Raw genomic sequence first — 12,508 nt, 5'->3', positions numbered from 1 at the left:
GTGTTTTTCATGTGCGATATTTGCCTATTCATAACTCTTGAATTTCGCTGCCAATTTTCATGAAATTTTCACAGAAGGTAGTTAATTATGTGTATATCATGTCTGAAAAATTTGATGATTATTGGTGTAGTACTTTCAATAGTACAATCGAAACAACAAAGCGTGCTTACTAATTTCCGTCTGAGGGGCTAAAATTACGTTCAGTCCCAATACATGTTTCGACTATGAAATTGTTGATAGAACATCGATTTGTTTGAAATTTTGCTTATGCAACAAATGTTGATTGGGAGGTTTGTGTTCAAAATTTCAGTCATTTCCTTTGCCAAATTCAAAAGTTACAGTGCTGACAAGCAAAACCAGGGGCTGTACAAATTTCGATGGCGCACATTCTACTCCTTCATTGTTATAACAAAAAGTACTGCACCGTTTTACACGAAATTTTGTAGGTAAAATGAACACATCCAAAGACGTTGTTAGGCCAAATTTAAACTTTTTTATTGTATCTTTTGCAGAGTTACAGCTGTATTTCTCTGTCCCGATTATTGCGGATACAGGCTTTACTAGCCAGGATCCGAGCCTCCAGGGTAGAGTGAACAACTTAAGGCGGTAGCTTTAAGAAAACTTACGCCATACAAAAATATTTGGGGTTACAACAAATCTTACAAGGGGGGGTTCGGAAAATCGCAACATCGCTGGATCCAGTCTGAAATATGTTGCGTATTTAATCTGAAAATATATTTAAAAAGTTCTCTTCATTATTTTCAATATCCTCTTTGAACAATTTCTAATGCAACTCAACAAAAAATATGTACCAATGCAAAAATTCTTAAAAACTCCTATAGAAAGTCCTACATGAATGCTTCGAAATAATATTAGAATATTCAGTAACTACTTATTACATGGCATTTCCGGAAGACCCTCCAGAAATAATTTCTAGACCAACTCCGTAAAAATCAAACGAAAATGTCTGAAATACAGGGTGTTAGGTTCCTGAGTGCAAACTTTTTAAAGGGTGATAGAGGACCAAAAATGGTGGAAAAAATTGTTCTACGCATATGGTCAAATCTCAACCGTTACGTAATTATTGAACTTCCCATGTTTTTGACTCTTATTGCCTTAACTGGCTATAACTTGAAAATGATCAATCTTATCGCAGTTTTTTTTTACCCTTATTCGAAAGATTATTGAATTTTCTATCAAATGGCATCTTTGAATCGATTGGTTTAGTTAAATAACTAAGTTTTCAAGAGCAAATAGCTCAAAAGTAGCGTGTTTTAATTTGTTTTTGTCAATTATCTTTGAAAAATGCGTAATAAATTAAAATTCTATCTTAGGCAAAGTTGTGGCTCCTGTTCCACTCTACAATTCGTTCTTTGACATCAAACTTCTTTCTCTTATCGTTTTCATGCAATTGCGATTCAAACATCGCATTTCAGATCACAAAATTGCAACTGTCATGGTAAGCACTTTTTTTCCGCACTAAGCCGCACATTTAAATCAAAATTGCAAGAAAACGGTAAGAGCTAGAAGTTTCATGTCAAAGAACGAATTGTAGAGTGTAACAGGAGCCACAACTTTGCCTAAGAAAGAATTTTAATTTGTTACGCATGTTTCATAGATAATTGACAAAAACAAATTAAAACACACTATTTTTAGCTATTTTGCTCTAGAAAACTTAGTTATTTAACTAAACCAATCGATTCAAAGATGCCATTTGATAGAAAATTCAATAATCTTTCGAATAGGGGTCAAAAAACTACGATAAGTTTGACCATTTTCAAGATAAGGCCAGTTAAGGTAATAAGAGTCAAAAACATGGGAAGTTCAATAACTACGTAACGGTAGGGATTTGACCATATGCGTAGAACAATTTTTTCACCATTCATGGTCCTCTATCACACTTTAAAAAGTTTGCACTCACGAACCTAACACCCTGTATATACGCTGATCCGTCCAAAATATCGGAAAAACAAGTATACTCTAAAAATAATTTCTGATGTACCCTACCTACAATCCCGGTGGAATTCAGAAAGGAACTCTTGGAGGAACTGCGAAAATAAAGCTTAGAGGAATTCAGAAAGGAGTTCACGGAGAAACTCCTTGAGGAGAGTTTCCAAAAGGAATTCACAGAAGAACTGTAAAACGAATTCTTCGAAAATTTGTTCGGAGAAGTACCCGGGTGAGTTTACTTTTGAAGGATTTTCCGAAGGAACTGTGATTTTTAGAATGATTTTTTGGAAAAAAAAAAAAAGCTGTGGAAAGAACTCCAGGAGGAAGATCTGAAGGATATCTTGGAGTAACATCTAAAGAAACATTTAAAGCAATTGCAAGTGGAGCTTCGAAAAGAGCTTCTGAACTTTCAGAACCCTGGAAGAAATTCACAGAGAAGTTTTAAAAAGAATTCTCAGATGAACTCCGGATGGTTTCGCCCCGATAAAAGTTCTCTGGAAAACTTCGGTACAAACTCCAGGAAGAACACCTGAAGGATTTCGTAGAGGATCTTCGAAAGAAATTGCTGAAGCAACTTCGTTAGAAAAACTTCCCAGTCAACACACGATCGTATATGATGTTGAATAGGATGTAAAAGTGGAAGCGATATACGCACACTTTCCACACGGTTAAGTGAAAGCAGGTACGTATATGGCCTCCACTTGAGCATCCTATTCAACATCATATAAGACTTTGTGTTGGGTGGGTTTGGAAAGAACTTCCGGAGGAAATTTGGAAAAAAATCCAGAAAAAAACTTCTGAAATATATCTAGAGGATTTCTAAATGGAGGTTTCATGGCAAGCCCGGAAGGAATTCCTGCAGGAACTTCAGAAGTAATTTCAAGAATAACTTAGGAAAAAAGAATTCTTGGAGAAACTTCGGAAGGTTTTCACAGAGAAACAATTCTCGGGGAAATTTCGAAAGAATTCCTTGATGAACTCCGGAAATGATTCCCTAGAACATAGGTACCCAAACTTTCAGGTACGCGATCCGGTACGGAGAAAATTCCTATTGAAACTAAAAAGAAAATTGATGGCACTGCGGGAAGAATTTCAGAAAGGTATGCTGACATTTTTTCGGTTGAACTTCTAACAGAATTCCTGGAAGAAAGTCAAGACGAATTTCAGAAGGAGGGAAAATTTTCGATGCAACTCCGGGAAAAAATCTGGATGAACGCAGAAAGCAAATTATGTTTGAAGTAATTCTGGTACCTAGATGTTTTGAAGGACGGAGCTCTCTCCAACATCATTACTGGAAGGAAATCTGAGAAATATTACCAAAGGCATTTCCGGATGAACTCGGGAAGGAATTTCCGGATGATCACAGGAAGGTTCCTGAAGAGGCTTCGGAAAAAATCCCTGACTTTAGGAATAAACCCGAAAAAGCACTTGAAAAGCTGTGCAGAGAAACTCCATAAGAAAAATCGGAATGAATTCCCATAGAAACCTCTAAAAGAGTTTTCAAAAGATCTTCGGATGATGGTGACTATTTTTACTATATTTACTTTTTACTATATTCAATAATTTTCACAGTACGTTTGAATTTTGAAGTGAACTAAGTGTTTGGCTTTCGGATAGTACACCACCTAGATTCGAATCGTTTGAAATATTTCGTTTATTTAAATACACTCTCGAACGAGACAAATAAATAGCGCGTGAGCTGAGCAAAATAAATAAATAACATTAACAAGAATCGTGTTCACTCTCTAAAATTCGTGATGTGTTTAGTCATCCCTCGACTTCGATTGGGATCCGTCACCAATCGGCAAGGTTAACTCTACCGTGTTCCGGTTGTTTTTTTTTTTGTATCTTTTTGAGATGTCGTTGAGATTTTTCAGTTCTTGTTTTGAGAAAAAGTTGTTTCCTGTTTTTTTTTACTTTGATGAATTTTTGGCATGAGACTTTCTTTCCTTTATCTGTACATTTGTTCAATTGACTACTGGGGGAAGGTGCTTGCGTTTTGCATTTTTTGGTACGTTTTGGGTGGGGGTTCGCTTAGTAAGCGTGAGCCGAGCTTGAGGAGGAAGAGGAAGAGGAGGAGGACGAGGATGGCGACGAGCTAGCGCTGGTGCTGGAACCCGAGTTGTAGGCGGTGGAGCTGTACGAGCTGCTGGATCCACTGGGGTAGTACGAGCTGTAGGCCAAATTGTGGGACGAGGACGAGGTGGATGGTTCCCAGACGCGGGAGTACGGTCCACCGGATTGCGACTCCCAGGAGGGAGCACCGTAGCTGGACGATGGTGGCTCGGTGGTGGCCGGAGCAGGGGCACCGTATTCGGCTGCCGGGGGCATCATTGGCATCATCGACATCATGGGCATTCCGAGGCCGGACTTCTTAACCAGCTGGGCTACGAGGAATCCGAGCACCAGGGTGATGGCCAGCTTGGACAGGATCAGGGCCTTCATGGCCTTGAGGCCGATCAGGGCGACGAAGATCGGCATCAGGGCTTTCATCTTGAGCTTCAGCAGCAGCAGCACTGGAAGCAGGAGTTTCTTCTTCAGTAAATGACCGCGCGATTCTGGTGTGATGGTGGGAGATGCAGGGTAGGGCGATGCGAAAAAGAAAGATATAATGAAGGGTTGCGGATTAGTAAGTTAGGTGAGAATTGGCTTTTTGGTTGGTTCGTTTTTGGGAAGAATCTATGGAAATGAGAAGGGTTTTAAATATTAGAAATGTTGATATCGTATTGTTCCTCATGGTCTATGCTACCCCAAGTCATGCTTATGAATTGAATTAAGACTAGTTTCGTGGTAGTTTGGGGTTATTTTTGAAGAGTGTATTCCTAAATTATTTCTGAATGCATTTTGTTGGGATTGGCCTTAGTTTTCCAGGACTGTAAGTATAATCCGCAGTCGTTATATTTTTTTGGAGTTTCAGACAAATGCCCACGTAAGAACTGAATTATGGCACAGTATGAGCATAAAATGCAGGTATTGTACCTCAGTTCCGAATGCAGATAAAACGCCAGTACACTACCAGGAAAGGCAAGATAGTGTACTGCAGAAGAGAGTTCTGCATACTCTAAGCAACAAAAGGACAGCAGTAGATTTCGCTCGATTGGCTGGGTAGGGAAAGGCAAAATATTGTAGTTCGGTGGAACTGACTCTCATTATTTTAATGTTCGATGCTTTTATTCTTCGTATGGATCTGATTCTCTACAAAAAGTGTTGTAAATTTCCTCTCATGCATCTAGAACCGGATGTATCTCTGGATGCTTTGTACTTTGGCCACAGAAGATATGCAATTGACCATCAAACGCAAAGCTAAATTGCGCAGGTGGCGCTTTTCTAAAACAGTAAATTACGAACCCTAGACTGAATTACTAATGCTACAAATGGAAGAAAAGTGAAAATATTGCAGAATCTCCTAACTTTCATGCAATGTATTGGCCAGAAATATGTTATTTTTGCTTCCAAAGTTGAAAATTTTGCGTTACTTAACCTCACATTCGATCGCCAATAGGTCCTGGAGAGAAAAGAAGTTGGTTTTCACCACCATTTCCTCTTGTCACAGAATATACGATTGTGGTAGTGAATGATTCTAACGTTTCAGACAGAGAGCACAAGCAAGTCTCAATGCCTGGAAGATCCACTGAACGGAGAGGTACATGGGCCAACAGGTCTGACAGACGAGAAACAGGGGTTTCAGGGAGAATTTGAAATGGGTATCGGGGGATTTTTGCAGGGATACAGGGAATTTACTAGTGCATTCCAAGGGGTTTCAGGTGATTTCCTGAAGTTTCAGGAGAGCTTCACAGGAATTGTATACTATTTGGGGGTTTTGCGGGAGTTTCTGGGATCAGAGGCATTGCAGGGTATTTAAGGATCTCAGGAAGTTTGAAACTCCCCTTAACCTCCACGAAACGTCCTGAAAGCCTCTAAAACGCTCTAAAACGCCACCGAAGCATTCCCGAAGCCCTCCCAAAATCCTTTCGAAGTCCCCTGATACCCCAGAAAACAGTCCTTGAAACCACTTGAGATCCCCTGAAACCACCAGAAATCCATTGATACTTCTTTAAGTAGAGAACATGACGTTAGGCAGAAGTACGATAGACATAAACACGATAGGCCAAATGAACAACTGGCATTGGTGTGTGAAGAATATGGTACTGCAAGCGAAAAACAAGCAACAAAGAAGGCACGTCAACAACGCTTTGTTTTTCGTAAGCAGATTATGACAAAGATCGCTCCCAAATTTGTTCACAACAAAACCAGCAGGAATATTTTTCTCGCACTCTTCACATCTTTTTTTTTTCCTCCCCTGTTGGGGAAATTAAGCCACTGCGTCCAATAAGCTGAACTTTTGTGGCATAAGTTCACATCTTAATTTTCGTACTGTTTTACAACTGAAACTCGACTATGAGGTATGCAAGAGTCTTATTTAGTCAAATTGAATCCAAATGGGAAGCAGCATACGAACGGCGTTATCTAGGCGCCCTCAGTAGAAGCAGCAGCGCAGTGGTACATTCAATTTCTGTTTTGCGTTCCTTTCATTACACTGCACTGCTAGCAGCAAGCAGCCAGATGACTATTGTAGCAGTCAAACTGGGCAGCGTGTTGCTAGCTTTTAGCCAAAGTATCTAAATACCAAGGTAAGAGATTCCCGCAAATGTCAATAACGAGACTCACCAACACATCTGCGTTAGTTATGAAAAGTTGGCGTTTTTACACTAAAATGTCATTATTTCAGCAAAGTTTGTGAAGTTTAATTTGTTTGGATGTTTCTAAATGCTGAAAAAATATGTTTAGGACAAATTAAAAAAAAATTGTCACCGATTTTCAAATGGCGATGTTTTTTGTTTTATATCATCGAGGTCATTTTTAATCCAGTGAGATGCAATTAAATAATTGCTTCTATGATGGTAGTGCCTAATTTCTTAAGAAAGTTTGCCAAATAGTGATGCGCCCATACAAATCAGCGCAAACTTCATAACTATTTTTTTGCTTTTTTCCTTTTTTCACTAATCCACGAATTTTAGCGGGAATCTCTTACCTTGGTATTTAGATACTTTGGCCTTTAGCGCCTTACACGTTTGTGCACACATTTAGCAATTGTCCGTACCATCGCTGCAGCGATGGAGGTCATTTTGTAACAGCGAACTCGATGCAACAAATCTGAACTGTGCGTAGCATCAAAGAATAAAAATAGAAAGAATGCCCTGACTTGCCTTTTTCTATGTAAACATCAAGCGACAAGACAAGTGGCGCTCTCTAAGCGTATCAAGGTGGAAGCTCTCTGTAACAGTGTTCGTGATTTGTCATCAGAGAAGGTGGTGTGCGTATGTTTATAATCCGAATACAATCAGTAACGCACACTACAGTATGAAGGTTGAACTTTCATCCGCAGATAGCGCTGCGGTAGTGTCCCCCGAACATAAGCGGAGTGGGCATTCTTGATATTCTTATTCTTTGGTAGCATGCTCAAAAATGGTTATGACGAGGTACTTTGTAGCATTCAATTCGTCATAATTTTACAGATTTTTTTCGTACTGTACAAGACCTGCTATGCGCGCCAACTTGTGACGTAGTTCGAAGGGCATGGCCGCTCAAAACCTATCAAAATCAATGCTGTTCATCCAAGTTAGGCATATTCACATGGAAACTAATGCATTTGACAGAAAAAAGTTACATTTTGTTTAATTTTGTTTTACTTCACAAGTTGGCGCCTAAGCCTTCTGCATATGAAGCAGGAATAGTGGTCATGGAGCCACCAAGCTCGCTCGCTTCATATGCTTTTAATTGTTCAAACCAATTGACTTTTTAAATACATAAAAGATATTTTATTTTTGTTGAGCTATGTGAAGTGCTGGATTTGGTTTCGAATAGCTTATTAAAATAATTACCGTACACAGATTAAAATTATTACATCGAATTCGTTGTAGCAAATTGACCTCCATCGCTTTCAATACAATTTTCCATCGGATTGTAAAATTACAGATTATCTGCAGTATGGAGCTTGCTTACAATTTTTCGTGCATGAGATTCTTTTATGTAAGATCGAAAGAAATAAATTGGAAATTTAAACGTTCCAATATTTACGTCACGTGTGGTTTTCAAAATTTCTTTCTGTATAGATTTCAAGAACATGAATTTGAATGAATTGTGGATTAGGAATAAAATAGATTCTGAAAACTGATAATTGGTTAGGCTCTGAAATGTAATTAACATGTAATTATAGTTAAACCTAATATTCTTTGTTTATGGATTAGTTTCATGTTGATGGTAAAAAGTTTTGAGTTTTGCTTTGAAGTAATTGTGGAATGATTTTGAGGTACATTTTGATGTACCTTACACATCAAAAATGTCTGAAAATTACACCCGACGTCAACAAGTTTGACACATACATTTCTATTCCATTCTACTGAATTTTACAGTAAAAATTTTCTTGTACGGAATGTTGAACGCAAGCTTCATACTGAGAACAAACTGTAAATTTAAAAACTGATGGAAAAATGTGTGCAATATGACGGGACCCTTTTATTACAGGTTATCAATCTTGCTAGTTTGTGAATACATAGGCGAGTAGTCTTGAATCGTTGTCAACAGCGAGCAATAAGTCTCTTTCCCCCGCAGCATCTGTGCAGCCGCCTGTACGAATAGCACACGATTGGATTCGACACCGATCAGCGATGTTGGTAATTATCTTTGGCCGCTGAGCGGACGCCTTGCGGTCAAACCGTTTCATCGCTGAATATGCTCATCAGCTTGAGCTTGAGCTTGATTGACCGCCCGCAGTTGCTACTCCAGTATCGCCAGATCAGCTACACTCACACAAGGAACCAATGAGATAACTGCTTGGGACTAACAGGCATCATTAGTGTGTGAGCGTTGGTGGTCTTGTATTTTTAGGCGACAATCGTGCCTGCTGCGTCAGGTTGCTGGTCAATGGGGAAGGGGAGGGAAGTGATGATTGCAATCGCTTGCCCACATCAGGCCGTTGAATCCTCTGCGCCTGCACAAGGTCATGCGGATGTTGGTGGGAAATGTTTATTTTTGGCACATGGATCATTCATTGGTGCAAGGATGCCAGGCGTAAAGCGATAGATTGTGTGAAGATTACTGTGTAGTGGCACAGTCCGCTTGATTGCATAACTTGTAGGCGTTATATGATACTGTGCTGTGATGAAAGTTGGAAGGAATGGAAACGATTTTTTTAATGCGTTTCTGGTTCTAGCGATTGCTACGAACATACGAATATACATGAGATGTATATGTAGGAGAGAGAGAGTGAGAGAGAAAGTAGATAGAAAGATACAAAGTAGGAGGAAAGGGACAAGCCAGGGATTGAACCCAGGACCTTCTGCAAATAAATCAGAAGCGGTAGCCACTAGACCACCAAGCTCGTCTTCATCGCTGAATATGCTCATCACGAGACGTAGTTGGCTTGGTATGCGTGCACGTTTATGTCGGTATATTCAAATGCTTTATATGTGTGCACCGCAAACGTTCGGGCCGAACCGTGCCTATCCAATCCATTCGGTATGGCCGAGCCGAACGAACGAGTGCACTGAGACACAAGCAGATGCTCACACAATCGTTTACGCTTTTCTTAATGTTTTTCTTCCCATATCTTTACTCCTGCTCATCGATGATCAGAGCACGGCATAATCGCACGTGATTAAAAGTCAAATGATGAGCTTCAATGAAAGTAATCGGTGAAAAATTGCAGGTTATATGATGTAACATTTTTTAACTGTGCCGTTTTATTTGGAATTTGAAATTCATTAAAAATTGGTTTAAAATACTTCGAGTGTGTATTACTAATGTAATATATTTAGCTTATCTCTGAGCTGTTTTTTATTAAGCATGGGTGCATATGAAAATATATGATTAATTTAGAGAAAGAAATTGACATTGGCATTCGGTTGAAATTGTTGTAGACATCGTGTACTGAACAGCAGCATTGTTTTGAAATAGTAGGTGTTAGTTTAGCCTTGTTGTTTGTTGATTTAGTCTTGGGTTGAGATGCTTAAGTTTGAATGAAAATTGAGTATCATGTTCAATTTAACTGAATTTTGAAAAACTTTTAAACGAATCAAAAAGGATACACCTTTGGATATCTTTAGATAATATACAGACATTGGACAGTTTTGCGAAGTTTACTTTAGAAAATTCAGCTTGGAAACTTCTAATGTTGATAATTAGTTGACCTCTAGGCATCCAACTGACTATAGTCCCAAGCTCAGAAAAGCCTCACCGACTATTGCATTCCTGCGATTTAAATAGAGTGGCAACTGGTATCAGAAATCATTACGGTCGTCGTCGAATATTAGGGGGATTAGGGGCATAATGGACACCCGGGGCGAAATGGACACCCCTGTTTTTGCGGAAACCTTTGACTTTTATGTAAAACTTTTAATTCATAAGTGTAAAGGAACAAGTCATTGTTATATTTTTCAAAAGTACCACTTATATTCCTTCTAAATAAACAAAATATCATTGAAATTGAAGTATGTTTTTCATATGGTAGATTTCTTATAATTTCGAAGCAGCAGCAAATAAGGTATTACGAGTGTTTGAGTGTGTCCACCATACAAACAAGTGAATTGTTAGCTTATCTACATGTATACGCAGATTTACCAATGGATGAAGTATTATATTTTTGATCAGAACTTACTGAAAATAGCAATTTTAATGTTGTAGTCGATTCGGGGCGAAATGAACACCGGCAATTATGAATGGATGTACGTGCGTTGCATACTGTTAGGCGTTTTAGAGAGTTTGAAAAAAATCAATCCGGTTATTTTAGCCTAAAATTTATTTAATTAACTTTGAAGTTATGTAAACTCGTCTAAGATGGAGTATTATATCTGTGGTATTGATCTCCGTAGGTAAATTACTTAACTGGTCGATATTCTCTAAGATACAGCATAAAATATGCAGGGGTGTCCATTATGCCCCGTTGGGTGTCCATTTCGCCCCGTACCTTTCCTGCCAGCCTCAAAAAACACACAGTTTTCAATTCATTATTTCTTCACAATAATGACATTCTAGCAGCTGTGAATGATTGAAATACGTAGCAAACAAGTTAAAGTTGTAAGCCAACTGATAATATGTTAAGTTTTTGTCTGTTACACAGGCCTAACATTCTCATTTGCTTAGGGTGTCCATTATGCCCCTAATACCCCTACTGCAAGACAGCAATCAAGATGTAAAACATTGAATAATTTTATTTTTTTCCATTCTTAGGCAATTTTTCAATTGCCAACAGAATTATTAATCACTTCACTTGATGTTCCACTGTTTACTTACTTTACTTTGTACTTCACATGTATTTCTGTCCGATCACCTAGCATGCATCAAATGATAATGTCTTAGCAAACTAGCCCACTAGTCATTGCTTAAAATCCACAAACACCGCACCTTAACCCAATATGTATCACCGCATCCCACCCGAAATACCCACCGGTGGCCAGTCCAGCGGGGACCACATCCAGGTTAACACCCTTATCGGCACGGTAGCTCACAACGGTATCCTCCGGCAGTTGAACCTTGAACTCATGGGTGGCCAGGATGCGGGCCACGCGATCAAAGATAACCTTATCTACATTCTGCTCCTCGAAGGCACGGGCCTGTTCCTCGCGTAGTCCCAACACTCCGTCCAGGTAGACCAACACCTTGCCCTTGAGGCAGTTCATCACCGAATCATCCTCGAAGCACTCGTTCACAATCGAGGACAGCAGCTGCTCGCTGGTGGCGATCCTTGGCGTGGCATCAACCACCAGATTGGAACCGATCGACGCACAGGACACCACACCAAACAGGGCGGCGGCACTCAACACCGCCAAGCACGTAGTTGTCGATTTCATCTCGCTCTTCACTTTTCACTTTCTACACTTTCCTTTAACTCCCCCACCGAAGCTCTACTTCTTCACCGTTGACTTCTTCTTCCTTTCTTCGTTGTCGCCGATCGGACCTCTGGCCAGGAGGACTCGGATTCGAAATTAATTCAGTGCGTGTTGATTAAACAAATGACAGCAAGCTAATGATAGTGTATTTGCGACTGTGCGAGTATTTTATACCGCCGCTCACTCCAAGGTGCCGCCGAAGAAGCACTACCAAAAAGCAGCTGTGTGGAAATGTGTGACCCGCGACTCCAAAAACAGCCGTCCTCGCGCGCGGGTGACACTACCGGACCACGGAAAAGCGAAACGCCAAATAAGCGCGATGGGCCGTTTTTGGTCAAGCTTTTGTTCCAATCCAATCGGATCGGCGCGCAAATCAGTTGCGTCGTCGTAACATCGCATCGTCGTCGTCGTCCGTCACTGGTAAAGTTGGAGCAAACATTAGAGCTGGAGCACTGTTAGAGTGATTGTATCCGATTTATTTGTGCTCTTTGACCAATTGGCGGGTGCTTTTTTTCACTATCGCACTATGGGATTGTGGGTGGCTAACGTAGAATGGGAGAAAGGCTTGAATGGCTTTCTCCATGGTTGACTTTATTTGAGGTACATTGCATATGCTGTTGTGACTGAAAGATGGTTTTTGCATAGAGTAACGCAAAGATTCGTATGACTAA

General features: G+C 39.8%; 1 protein-coding gene across 2 annotated transcripts; it reads right to left on the bottom strand.

The window, feature by feature from the left end:
- Positions 1–3,586: 3,586 nt before the first annotated feature.
- Positions 3,587–12,228, bottom strand: LOC109623017 (uncharacterized). Of its 2 annotated transcripts, none has more exons than XM_029857619.2 (2): positions 11,396–12,228; positions 3,587–4,466 (listed from the first exon to the last, which is right to left on the bottom strand). In XM_029857619.2, the coding sequence occupies exons 1-2, from the start codon at positions 11,796–11,798 to the stop codon at positions 3,985–3,987; spliced, it is 885 nt and encodes a 294-aa protein (XP_029713479.2). In that variant the 5' UTR covers positions 11,799–12,228; the 3' UTR covers positions 3,587–3,984. The 2 variants fall into 2 exon arrangements, with proteins under 2 accessions (XP_029713479.2, XP_029713478.2); XM_029857618.2 differs by having other exon boundaries at positions 3,587–4,508; positions 11,396–12,220.
- Between the last annotated feature and the right edge of the window lie 280 nt (positions 12,229–12,508).

This window comes from Aedes albopictus, chromosome 1 (genome assembly GCF_035046485.1).
Source record: "Aedes albopictus strain Foshan chromosome 1, AalbF5, whole genome shotgun sequence".
NCBI lineage: Eukaryota > Metazoa > Arthropoda > Insecta > Diptera > Culicidae > Aedes > Aedes albopictus.
This window is presented reverse-complemented; position numbering and strand designations above follow the sequence as displayed.

Bases quoted from the DNA above. Each gene is read 5' to 3' on its own strand.
- LOC109623017 (XM_029857618.2), bottom strand. From the start codon at position 11,798: ATGAAATCGACAACTACGTGCTTGGCGGTGTTGAGTGCCGCCGCCCTG. The intron at 4,509-11,395 runs GTGGGTATTTCG...CCATCACACCAG, and splicing joins CCCCGCTGGACTGGCCACCG to AATCGCGCGGTCATTTACTG.